The sequence below is a fragment of the Rhagoletis zephyria genome, unplaced genomic scaffold, assembly GCF_001687245.7.
Source record: "Rhagoletis zephyria isolate East Lansing unplaced genomic scaffold, Rhagoletis_zephyria_1.1 Rzeph_scaffold_00460, whole genome shotgun sequence".
Lineage (NCBI taxonomy): Eukaryota > Metazoa > Arthropoda > Insecta > Diptera > Tephritidae > Rhagoletis > Rhagoletis zephyria.
In genome coordinates, this window is record NW_016157544.1 from 194,169 (window position 1) to 208,053 (window position 13,885).

The following is a 13,885-nucleotide window of genomic DNA, read 5'->3' on the forward strand; positions in this document are numbered from 1 at the left end:
CTGGACGCTACTTATCATGCTGGCTTTGTTATGGTATTTACCATCTGAAATGTGCTGGTTTGACAGGAAGAATTCTGGACGCTATTAATGATGGCAAGAGCCTTCGCTGGTCTTTCGTAAAGTGCAGGTCAACCGAAGTTGATCTTTTCAAGTTATTTAGGCAAACCAGAAATGGTTTTACAGAAATAGGAAGAGAATTGTCAGTACTGACAGAGAAAAATTTAAGCATTATGAAAATGTGTTTAAATCATTCAAATGCTTAGATACCATGCAATCTGTTAAGGATATCCGTGTATCTAAACGTAAGCGTCTTCATAGTCCATCTAGGGAAATTATTACCGTTCCACGTCAGAATAATCTTCCGACTGACTTAATTAATCTATCTTCTCCATGTCCTCCAGCATCAGAATGCTCAGCCTCAAAAGAGCGTGTAACGAAATCTGCTACGAATAATAACGAGCCTGAAGTATCTTCCCCTTCCCCCATTGAAGTGGTGGCATCGTCTTCAAAACTTCCACCGCCTTTCCTATCCTCAACTAGTAAAGCATTAACTCAGCCCCTTCCGCCGGTACTAAAGTCTGATACAAGGAAACTAGTTGTGGTTCCCCCGAAGAAGTCAATCTTTGTCTCTAGATTTTCGAGAGACACTTCCGAAGACGATATAAGGTTTTATATCTCATCAAAAATTAGAACTGTCGACTTAAGCATCAGAAAATTTAATTTTAAATACGAAAGAAATATTGCTTCATTTAAAATTGACGTAAATTTAAATAATTTTAATGCGCTGCCTAGTAGGTTTTTTTTTTGCCTCCGGAGCTTTCGTTCGTGAATTCGAATATAGGCCCATAAAAGGAAATAACTTAGCTAATATTCCCCGTCATAACACTGGATCAAAAAACTAATTATTAAATCTGCTTTAAGTACTTATTACCAAAATGTAAAAGGCTTAAGTACTAAATTAACAAGCTTCTATCTTAAAGGCCCTGAATGTAATTATAATATTCTTTCTTTCACTGAAACATTTTCAATTCAGAGATTCTTCCAAATAATTGTCATATCTATAGACAAGATAGGGAGGACATAATCAGCGGTGGGGTACTCTTCGCTGTAGACTCTTCAATACCATCTGAAGAAGTTAGTCTTCCACATATTGATTCAGTAGAATTCAAATGCATTCGTGTACAGGTTGGAAAAGGGTCTATTTATTTACTTAGCTCTATGCTATATCCCTCCCCGACCTGACACATTGGTGTATTCACGACTCATCTCTTTACTGAAATCAGTTAATTTATTGACTTAACCCCCTAATTCAATGATGGGTTATTTTAATTTACCAAGCATATCATGGAACATCATTGACAATGATATTGTACCTTGCGCGTCTAGTGCGTGCAACAACGTATTTTTAGAGGAGATGGCTGAACTCTGCCTAACTCTTGTTTATGTTGATGATGCATCTAAGTCCGTTGTAAATAAGTGTGATCCACTAGTTTTGCCCGAAGATGTCTACCACCCTGCTTTGGAGATATCTTACGGCGTTATAAGTGTTGGTCAAAATTGCGGTACCCAAGCATACGAAGCAAATATTTGCTTTGATTTTTCGAAAGCCAACTTTAAAAAGCTTGACAAATAACTGTCTAAATTGTCATGGCCTGCATATAAAGAAAATATTGAACAATACTTTACATAAATTATTTGAAAAGCATGTGCCTAAACGCATGTATGTTCCTGAAGAACAAACACAGTTATGGTTCACTAAAGAATTGAGAAATTTGAAAAAGAGAAAGTCACGTTAGTTTAAATTACCCNTAAAATTGACGTAAATTTAAATAATTTTAATGCGCTGCCTAGTAGGTTTTTTTTTTGCCTCCGGAGCTTTCGTTCGTGAATTCGAATATAGGCCCATAAAAGGAAATAACTTAGCTAATATTCCCCGTCATAACACTGGATCAAAAAACTAATTATTAAATCTGCTTTAAGTACTTATTACCAAAATGTAAAAGGCTTAAGTACTAAATTAACAAGCTTCTATCTTAAAGGCCCTGAATGTAATTATAATATTCTTTCTTTCACTGAAACATTTTCAATTCAGAGATTCTTCCAAATAATTGTCATATCTATAGACAAGATAGGGAGGACATAATCAGCGGTGGGGTACTCTTCGCTGTAGACTCTTCAATACCATCTGAAGAAGTTAGTCTTCCACATATTGATTCAGTAGAATTCAAATGCATTCGTGTACAGGTTGGAAAAGGGTCTATTTATTTACTTAGCTCTATGCTATATCCCTCCCCGACCTGACACATTGGTGTATTCACGACTCATCTCTTTACTGAAATCAGTTAATTTATTGACTTAACCCCCTAATTCAATGATGGGTTATTTTAATTTACCAAGCATATCATGGAACATCATTGACAATGATATTGTACCTTGCGCGTCTAGTGCGTGCAACAACGTATTTTTAGAGGAGATGGCTGAACTCTGCCTAACTCTTGTTTATGTTGATGATGCATCTAAGTCCGTTGTAAATAAGTGTGATCCACTAGTTTTGCCCGAAGATGTCTACCACCCTGCTTTGGAGATATCTTACGGCGTTATAAGTGTTGGTCAAAATTGCGGTACCCAAGCATACGAAGCAAATATTTGCTTTGATTTTTCGAAAGCCAACTTTAAAAAGCTTGACAAATAACTGTCTAAATTGTCATGGCCTGCATATAAAGAAAATATTGAACAAAGCTTTACATAAATTATTTGAAAAGCATGTGCCTAAACGCATGTATGTTCCTGAAGAACAAACACAGTTATGGTTCACTAAAGAATTGAGAAATTTGAAAAAGAGAAAGTCACGTTAGTTTAAATTACCCCAAAAAACCGGTTTACACTCATACTATGTAAAATACTCATTTTTGCGTCATAAGTTTTTTGAATTAAGCAAAAAGTGTTATAAAGCTTACTTGTGTAAAATCAAACGGCGTATAATATATAACTCCAAATCATTTTATGACTTCGTAAACTCCAAGCGAAATGTACGTGGGTTTCCTTCCGCCATGGAGTATCAAAATACCGTCTCTAGTGATAATCAAACAATCTATAACATGTTCGCTCAGTTTTTTAAATCCAATTATTCCATTAGCTCACATGCTAACACTGACTATCTTTTTAAACTATGTCCAATGAACTCAATAAATATCCCAGTAATATCCCCCAATGATGTAATAGTTTATCTGAAATCCTTAAAGCAGTCCTTCAGTTATGGTCCTGACCAAATTCTTATAAATTTTGCTGATTGTCTCTATGAGACGTTAACAGCGTTATTTAATTTGTCTTTTAAAGAAGGANCCCACTTGTTTTCTTAGAAATTGTGCTGATTATCTCTATGAGCCGTTAACAGCCTTATTTAATTTGTCTCTTAAAGAGGGCGTTTTTCCAACTGTATGGAAGGAATCGTTCATAACCCCCTTACATAAAAGCGGTAGCAGGTCTTCAGTGGAGAACTACCGGGGCATAGCTAAGCTTTCTGCAATTCCTAAATTATTTGAAGCAATTATAACAAATCAGTTGACGCATTCTATCTCTTCATACAGTCAACACAGTCAACATGGATTTTGCAAGGGCAAATCAACTTCTACAAATTTACTTGAATTAACATCCTATATCTTAAAAGCATTTAGTGAAAGCAAAACTGTTGATGTTATATATACTGACTTCAGTAAAGCATTTGACAAAGTGTGCTCATCTATAAACTTGATATTCTTGGTCTTCCACCAAATTTTCTTTATGCCTCTAAATCTTAAGAAATGTAAAGTAATGTGCTTCTCGCGAAGAGCTGTTCTGCCAGTTTCTTATATAATAGGTAACCATAACCTGGAACAGGTATACAATTTTGTGGACCTTGGTATCACAATGGATCCTAAGCTTAATTTTAATCTTCACATTAATGTGACAGTCAACAAGGCTAAAGGTGTACTTGCATTTGTGAAACGATGGTCAAAAGAATTTAGTGACCCTTATATCACTAAAACCCTGTTTACAACATTAGTTAGGCCGATTCTGGAATACGGCTCGGTGGTTTGGAATCCAAGGTATCAAATTTACTCAGACAAGATAGAATCAATTCAAAAACAATTCCTACTTTTTGCTTTAAGAAATTTCCGTTGGGATTCTCAATATAACCTTCCACCTTATACGAGCCGATTAAAACTTATTAATCTTCCTACACTTTCCAGCCGCAGGCAAATGCTTGGTACAATTTTTATAGTTAAATTACTAACAGGCTCAATTTCAAGTCCGCTTCTTCTTGGCGAAGTTAGCCTTAATGTTCCCTCCCGGGTATCAAGACACTTTTGCCCCCTATTTCTGAAAGCTTGTAAAACTGATTTTGAATTGCACGACCCACTCCGTTGCTTATGCCAGGATTTTAACTCTCATTCCAGCACGTTTGATATATCAGATCCGCTTTTCAGCATTAAGAAATCGATACTGTCCTCTCTCAATAAATGAATCATTAAAATAAAAAAAATTGTAAATACTGGTTCCGTACGTCATGCGGACTGCACCCCTCGTGCGGATGGGCGGGAATGGAGAGTAAAAACCGTTGGGATTATTATTAAAAAAAATCCAATTTCGGGCAAAAAATGTCAGTTACGCGGTTTTACATAACGACGATACGCGGCTTTGTACTTTAAACGACGATATGTATACAAATTTTCTCGATTTTACCACCAGCAGGCTTTTTTCAAATGAAAATATGGCTGTCAAACTACCAGATTGCCAGCAATAGATCTCGAGCAATAAAAATAAATTAGTGTTCGCAAGTTTGGAATCTTTATTTTAAACTAAATCTTCGGGTTACCCGTGTGGACACACTAACCCAAAAGCATTGTACAAATAACTGAACCATACCCAACAAAAGAACGTTTGCTTGTTCAAATTTCGAAATATTTTAAATAAGCAAAACATGAATAATAGAATTTGAAGGATTTTAGATATTGGATATGGTAGCATGAAATGTCACAATCACGGGCGCAAGCCCCCCTAAATTCCAAAATTTCATCGTAAGTTTCATTCTATGAATTCATAATCAATTTCCAATTCACAAAATATATGCAATAAATTAAAACTTTGGGTGTCTTCACATCCATGTCGGTAGTTTTGGTAAACTGCTGGTTGACCCTCGATAATTTTATCAACTGTGAACATCCTTTTCAGCTTACTTTTGTTAGTCTGATAAACAGTCATTTACTTAAAAAAAGGTAAAATAATTATTATCTTGTAATATTTTCTCTTAGTTTGTATTTGAATTTAGGTTTAGGTATGCTTAGCGTTCATGGAAGTTTTGTAGAAAAAACGAAACTGAAATCATCACTGAAACAATTTATAAACAAGTACCTATTTTTTTTAGCAAAAAACAAAACCGGGTCAATTCTCATGTAAAACTTTAAGATCTAAACCAAATTATGATAGGACCACCTCTGAGGTGCCACCTTTCCTTTAAAAAAGAATTATCGAAATCGGTTTTGCGGTAACATATGTACATAAAAAAATATTCCGACGAATAGATACCCTCCTTTTTTTGAAGTCGGTTAAAAATAATGAAAAAATTACGATATTGGTGTAAAGACGATTAAGGTAACTAACAAATTTGTATTTTAACTCTTCAATAAATTCATAATAAACTTTATGCAATATAAATTCCTTTGTAGAGCTCGGTACAGCTCAATTGTTAAACTAACAAGTAATTTTTAAACAAAAAACACCCTCGACTTCAATTCTCATATAAAAATTTAGAAGTCCCGTTAATTTCTTCATGATCCAATGATCGGATCTAAACCAAATTAGTATGGGACCTCCCCTTAGTCACCAGAAAAAAAATGATCGAAACCGGTTAATGTGGTCCAAAGTTATCCGGTAACATACATAAAAATATATTCCCATGAATTGATAACCTCCTCCTTTTTTGAAGTCGGTTAAAAAGAGAAAAATTAATGAAATAATTTTGATTTCTGTGCTAGAATTCCAATTCTTGATAAATAATAAAAAATTGACAAATTATAAAAATTTTGTATTTATCAAGTGCACAGAATAGGGCTGTTAGAGCCATTTCAACAATATTAGAGTGGACTCTCTGCCCATGTACACATTCGCATTCGCAAAACATTCGTATCATTTGATGCGAATGCGAATGTGTAAAATTAAGCGAATTATTCTCATAACGAATTCGAAAGCAAATATTCGCAACATCCCTGACGTACATATAAATACAGGGACGAGAACCGGTTTTGAACCGAACCGGGTTTGAAACGGAAAACCGATTTTTTCTATTAATAACTGAAGCATTAACCAAATCGAAATTTTCAACAAATGTTTGATCCGAACCGAAAACCGAACCACTTTTCATAAAGGTTTAAAGGTTCGTTTAAACCAATTTTCAATAGATAAATTTACACGCTTTTGTTTCTTTTCGTTAAATATGGTAATACATACCATGTTTGTTCACCATGTGGCAACATCAAATGTAAAGGCAACTCATCTCATTTAACATACACTTGAAATTTAACCTTGTGCGTTGTTGCACTTGACACTTTACACTTATACTTGCGCGTTATTTTTTTTATTTCCGAACCATTGAACCGAACCAAAACCCCGGTTCGAAGACTAAAAAAACCGCTTTGTCGAACCAATCCAAAAGTGCAAAAACGGTTCGAACCGCTGAATCGAACCGACCAAATTTTTCATCCGGGTCACGTCCCTGTATAAGTATCAGAGCCACGATGTAGAAAATAAATTTGGCGCCATCCGCGTACCGCTAACCCTTCGTCGATTTCACAGCATTAGACTATTCGCTCACGTCATGAAATACTTTTTCGCACTAGGGATGAAAAATTTAAAAAAATTTAATTTTCAAATTGTACCTATTTGCCGAAAAAAATGTTGCTAAAAGTACATCAATGTACCTGAAAATTAAATATGTATTTTTACCGTATACATTTTTGATAACGAGAGGCAAACTCCCTCTTCGGTACCATCTTTGTTATTAAAAATTTCCTTGAAAGGAGTTCCAGCCAAAACTATATAGGTATTCACTAAGTTAAGTGGCCTGGCACTCTGTCAAAAGAGCAGATTAGCTCCAGCAACGATGGTCACCAGAGAGCCAGGCATGGACGGAAAATAAAATTTGAAAATTGTACTTAATTTGAGGAAAAAATTTTACCTAACAGCAGACGAATATATCTAAAAAAATTACATGTCAATACATTTGGTACGAATTTCACATCATTTCAAATCTGTTTAACAGTATGAAAATACGACGGAAAACTATCATGCCTGATATTGGGATTCATGTTCTGTAGTGCTTTAAGCTCTTCAAACTGGAAGAACTTTTCGAGGCCAAACGAAGTTTTGGACAAGGCAAATAATTTTCTCTCGTTAACCCCTGTCTACGTGCTGCACCAACTTGTCAGCACTCAGCTCTTTTGGCCTTGCTTATGAAAAAATTGGTTGCCTAAACCCTCTATATAAGCTCTATATTCGTATTTCGCCAAAATGTTGGTTCAGATTTTGATAGGTCTACTATGTATGTATATAATTTATGTAAATTAATCGGTATTTGAATATGTGTTTTGACCTAAATATTTCATGTTAAATGCAATCACATTTAAACCTTTCGAGCATTTATTCAACCTCAAGAAAGAATCGATAGAGATTGGTTCAGGGGAGAAAGAGGAAGTCAAATTACCTCCTATGAACAGACAAAGGGGGCATGACATTGTTGATAGACATTACTTTGAATATTTAAGGAACTGAGTTTACTGAAAAGAACCAACCTTGACAAAAAATTCTGATCAATCTTGTCTGCTCATGTGACACAATAACGTAGACGATGTCTGATAAAGAAGAGATGTGTGCCATTTCAAAACCTAACAAGCTGTGATGAAATTCATTGCCAAGACTCTCCGTATTTATCTTGCCAAATAGGGCGTAGAGTTGTCGTAGCGTTTTCGATCTAGTTGCGATAGACTGTCTACACGGCGAAAAAGTCTAGCTAAATAACACTTACGTAGATGGTGTAGGTGAGTCTCTCGGAGATCTATATTGAGAGTTAACACGTCTCTAGCGAGATTTTTTTTCTAAGTCTCCCGTTTCTTCTCTACCGTGTACATTTAGCTTTAGAAAAAAAATTTCTATATGTTGCTAGGACTAGGAATAAAACCTTGGTCCTTTCGAGTGATAAGTAGTCGACAACGGCTACCGCTACCCCAAAACAACTGATCGTATTAAAACCGCAATGGTATAAATATTCACACTTTTGAAATTTCAGACACGCAGCAAGGTTCGCCGATATGTTAGCTGGTCTTAAAATAAAAAAGATGTGGTTGTTAAATGGCCGGGTTAAAAAATGAATGAAAATTTAATGCTTACACTGAATTTTTCGTGTGCTTTACCAGCATCACTTGAACGTACATGAATTAGGTTGCGTTTTTGTAGGGCATCAAATTTGCTAAAACTCGTTTTCTAAAAAAGAAAAAAAAACATTATTTAATTTTATTTAAATTAATTGAATTGAATTTATTCTAATTTGATTTGATTTAATTTAATTTGGATTGATATAATTTGATAATAACAATAATAGTCATATTTTGGGGCTTACACTCTTTCAAGTGTTTGGCCGAGCTTTTCCTTGATGTTGTTTTTTATAAGCGTTGCTAAATGTCCCGCTTTTGCCGGGACGTCCCGTATTTTGCACTAAATTTGAAATGTTCCGCCGGAACAAGATTTTTCCCGTATTTTCGACAATTTCATTATTTTTTTCAACCTGTAAACTTCTACTCAACATGGTCATGGTTTAACGCGGCTATTGTGAGTAGGTCATTAGCAAGCATTATTGTATGCAAGCGAAATATAGCTTAAAATTACCGTTGATTTTTTTTTGTGGAGGGTGTTGCGAATTTTCTTCCATACAATGCATGAACAAAACTGACTTTTATATGGAAGAAAATGCGCAACACCCTCTACAAAAAAATTAAAAAAATCAATTGTAATTTTTAGCGATTTCAAACTTGCACTTTATTGTACTGAAATTGAATGGGCTATAAAACCGCATACTCGAACTCTTTCTAGGTAGAGTCGACCGATTAATCGGCATCGGCATCGGCTAGTATTGGCCAAAAGAATCGGCATCGACATCGGCCGTTTTTGGCCGATTCTTAACCGATTCTTTTTACTTTTTTTCCCACTTCAGTTCCATGTTATTTATTTTTTACTTTTTTAATTCCCCTAAATCTTAAAATATTAATGCATCATGCTTCGTGTTTATGATGTACGGTGGCGAGAATGTAAATAGGGAAGACACATTTAGCAAGTTTTGGCTATTTTTCTTTGTTTAAAAAATGTTTATTGTTTTCTTTATGAAAATATAGCTTACTATCTAAACAAAACCCTGTAAATCAAAATTTCACACTTTGCAGAACATTTATACAATTTCGACAAATTTTAACAAATGTTCATCAAAGTTCGAAACTGTTAAATCAGATTTTATAGAACTTTTTTGAGTATGCAGTTTTTTTAATTTTTGTATAATAAAATAATAATGGAAATTTTCTTCCATACAAAGTATGTACGAATTTTTTTATGTAGAAAGTCAGCAACATCTTCCACAAAAAAGTTGCCAGAAATCAACGGTAAGTCCTAGCAACTTAAAACTTCACTTCGTATAATAAAATTGAATGGGCTGCAAAGCTGCATACTCAGAATGTTTCTAGAAAATCTAATTAAAAAGCTGTCGAATTTTGCTAATTTTTGTACAAAGATTGTAATTTTTGTTTACATGGTTTTTGTTAGATAACGAGCTACACTTTCAAAAAGAAGTAATAAAGATTAAATAAACGAAAGGGAGATAGCAAAAGAATGCTAAAAAGTCTCTTCCGTATTTATATTTTCGTCACAGTATATATTGTTACGATTATCTTTGAACTGATCGCTGAATTCCTGAATCTTTCGGGTTCTTTTCAACGGATTGTTAAATTATTTACGTTGCAACAATACTTTCATCATTATTTTAAAATTTACGGTTACTGTTTGTTAACAAATTGTATTGAAAACACATTTATGTATAGTCATCAGAAGCTGCATAATTTTACTATTATGAGTACAACTAGGAAATGTAATTTCGAATGAACTATATATTTTACATTGAATAAGAAAAAGACTATGTAACAAAGTATTGCAATGAAATGTATAAGCAATATACTATTTTTTAAAACATATTTATGTATGTACACAAATAAGTGAATGGATTCTTGGATGATTTAGTAAGTTTATTTAGTTATTTGTTTATGTTTCTATTTTGTTATTATAAAAATTTATTAAATTTATTTGTTCTTGAATGAATTTATATTGAGGTAGTTTTTTTAAGGAATCGGCATCTGCCGAAAATTGGGAATCGGTCATACTCTATTTCTAGGAAATCTAATTAAAAAATCGAAATTTGTATGAAAATTTGTTTAAGTTTAATTAATTTTTGTGAACTTTTTGCTATAGATCGACCCATATTTGAAATGAAAATTAAAAAACAATAAATCAATAAAGATAAGTTGCCAACAGTATCATTTTGAATTTCCCTGCTATTATTTTGACCGCAACTTTATCTCTTACATTGTTTTTATGGTTTTGCCAATTATATGTTTACGTACATACATATTTTTGTATAAATTAAAAAGTATTGCCCTGAAATAAACGAAATTTATAACAAGCTTATAACTAATCTGAGCAATACTTCGTTGAAATGGATCACCTTTGTTAATATATGGTTTGTAGTTGGGCTTTTAAAGCAAATCCTTTATTTCTCATTTGTCCCGTTAAATTTTTGTAAATCCCATATTTTTGGGACAAATTATGTACTTGTCCTGTATGGCTGTAAAAAAATCTGGCAACACTAGTTGTTACACAAATGCGTGCAATAGAGTCTGACCGACTAATCGGCATCGGCTAGTATCGGCCAAAAGAATCGGCGTCGGCATCGGCATCGGTATCGGCCGTTTTTGGCCGTTTCTTAGCCGATTCTTTTTACATTTTCCGCAATTATTTACGTTACAAAAATACTTTTATCATTAAAAATCTACGGGTACTGTTTATTTAAAAATTGTATTCAATACAACACCTTTATAGTCAGCAGAAGCTGCATATTTTTACTGCTATGATTACAACTAATAAAAGTGATTTCAAATGAACTATTTTCTTAACATTGAATAAGAAAAAGACTATGGAACAAAGTTTTGCAATATGTATGCATAGGCGATATACTACTTTTAATACATATTTATGTATGTACATTAGACTGCATCACTCCACATAAAAAAAAATCGGTACTGGGTTTCCATTGGAATTATAAAATCTATTATATTTTAAGACGTCCACCAAAATATTTCGGTAAACTATTAAGATTTACGTGAGCTGGACCGATTTGAAAATACCTCCAAAAATGGAGTTTTTTTATGAATAAAAATAGTTTCTTAAAGATTAAAAAAAAAAAAATCCCCTCAAATGACAAAACGGTTTAAGCTTAAGAAATGCGAATGAAAATATTTAAAAACAAGTAAGAAAGTCTAAGTTCGGGCGGAGCCGAACATTAAATAACCGGCGCAAGTATTTAATATATGGCTTTCACCTTTCCGAAAGCTACCGCTACATGGTAAGCTGGGGCGTAACAATTTTGAATAAATTAGAGTCCTTAAATTTCGAAATTTTGAAGTTTCAAGCAGTTCTGAAATTTACCGTTATATGAAAAGCTGCCTCAATTTTAGTCCGATTTCCATAAATTTCAACGTTTTGCTTTTATGTGGCAAGCACAATAACCATACCGAGTTTGGTACAAATTGGTAGAACGGTTACCGAGATACATATATGTGATCATAAGTGGGCGGTGCCACGCCCATTTTCCAAAATTTTATCATACACTTTTTTTTTTGGAAAAGAATTGTTGCAAGCATCAATTTTGAATAAATTAGCTTTAATATTTACTTTAATTTATCGAAGATTTTGTATTTCTCTAAATTACCGCTATATGGGATGTAAGCGTGGTTATTGTCCGATTTTAAAAATTTTCGGCCATTTGGTATGTTGTGCGAAGGCCAACAACTGTGCCAAGTATGGACGAAATTGGTGCAGCGGTTACCAAGATATACACATGTAACCATAAGTGGGCGTGGCCACGCCCATTTTCCAAAAATTTATAATATTCTTATTTTTCGTCTAAAGCTTATTGTAAATATCAATTTTGAGTGAATAATCTCCAATAGTTACTAAAATATCGCAGTTTTCGTATTTTTGAAAATTACCGTTATATGGGAAGTGGGCGTGTGCACAAGTGCGCTCGGGTATAAAAATTAAAAAAAATGTTGAACGGAATCGTAATTGGTATAAGAAAGACTTGAATAGCTGAACCTAACCTCCTCCGATTTAGACTTGTGAGGTATCATTGGAAAGGTATTTTCTCACCCGTTGTATTTCTTTGCTAATAAACTCGTTCATAGGATGAAAGAGAAAGTTAGGATGAACGAACTTCATTCAAAGTTGAATTAGGATGTATTGGTATTTGAAAAAAAATTGGGTCACGAATGACTTTTTTATGCACAGAAATAAAAATAGTGGGAGAATGCCTTTCTACTGAGATCTCATAAGTCTAAGTCAGAACAGTTTTGGCCTAGTAACAGTAAAACCCGCTTAAGTACCTCACGCAAAATGTCAGCTTTTTGAGGTACTTAGACGAGTTGGGTACTTAAAAAAACCCGCTTAAGTACCTCGATGCGGGTACCAAATTTATTTATTAAAAATATTTGAAAGTTTTTTTTTTATTTAATTTAAATGTTAATCGAAGTCGTAGTCGTTGTATTAATCTTAAACAAAAGCTTAATTAAAATCTTCGACTTCACCTTATCTTAGTTCTAATCTTCATTTAATTTCAATCTGAATACTTATCCTTACACTAATCTAAAGCTCAGTCCTAATCCTATTCCTAATTTTGATTCTCGGGCATTATTCAACTTACCACCGATATATTTTGCTGATCCTTTTCACCTTTCTTACTCCTCTTGCTTTTCAATTTCTTTTTGTCAATGTCAGCTCCTTCCTCAGGTTTACTTGCATTGCTCTGTTGTTCCTGTGCCTGGATCTTCTGTTCGCTGTTTTCAACAAATGTCGCTTTAGTAGTTGTTGAGACTGCCGACACCGACGCGCTAGTTGCCGCTGATGACTTTTTCTTACTGGGCTTGGGCGGAGAGCTGCTTTTGTCTTTTGTGATCCCACTGAGGCCATCGCGAATACTATTGCTAATATCAATACTTAATGTCTCGTCAATGTTGTGACTCTGTGTTGATTTTCTAGTTACTTTACGTGTAGTTTTTGTGTTCGCCACCGTCGTTATTGATAAACTGCTAGACATATTTGCTAGGTGTTGTTCTTCTACGTTGATAACTGTTTGATATTTCTGGAAAAGTTGTAGAATATTATAGAGTATTTGCCCCAATTATATGAATATAATAATCTGGAACGGGAAGTGAAGATATTCAACAGAAAAATTGGCGGTTATTTCTTAAAAGTCGGGTGCACAGAACATGAGCGTTTTTCTACTTAAAAAACGGTTGAGTATAAGAAAAACTCATCACGCGCAGAAGTTTCTATTTTCAAGGTTATTTTAAAGTTCAAAGTAATTATTTTATAAACTGAGTTTACTATTCCTGAATAACCCATCTAAAACCTTTAAAATACTCTTACGTTGATAACTGTTAGATATTTATGGAAAAGTTGTAGAATATTATAGAGTATTTACCCAAGTTATATGAATATAATTATCTGGAACGGGAAGTGAAGACAATCAACAGAAAAATTG

General features: G+C 33.8%; 1 protein-coding gene across 4 annotated transcripts in view; it reads right to left on the reverse strand.

The window, feature by feature from the left end:
- Positions 1 to 13,885, reverse strand: part of LOC108359791 (LIM domain and actin-binding protein 1) — a 72,409-nt gene that overhangs the window by 42,615 nt on the left and 15,909 nt on the right. For 3 of the 4 annotated variants that reach the window (XM_017611814.1, XM_017611815.1, XM_017611813.1), the window contains exons 2-3: positions 13,046 to 13,483; positions 8,422 to 8,514 (exon numbers count right to left, since the gene is read on the reverse strand). In XM_017611814.1, coding sequence (XP_017467303.1) covers positions 8,422 to 8,514; positions 13,046 to 13,438 — 486 coding nt within the window. In that variant the 5' untranslated portion in view covers positions 13,439 to 13,483. The remainder of the gene's footprint in view (positions 1 to 8,421; positions 8,515 to 13,045; positions 13,484 to 13,885) is intronic. The other variant, XM_017611816.1, reaches the window with a different exon arrangement.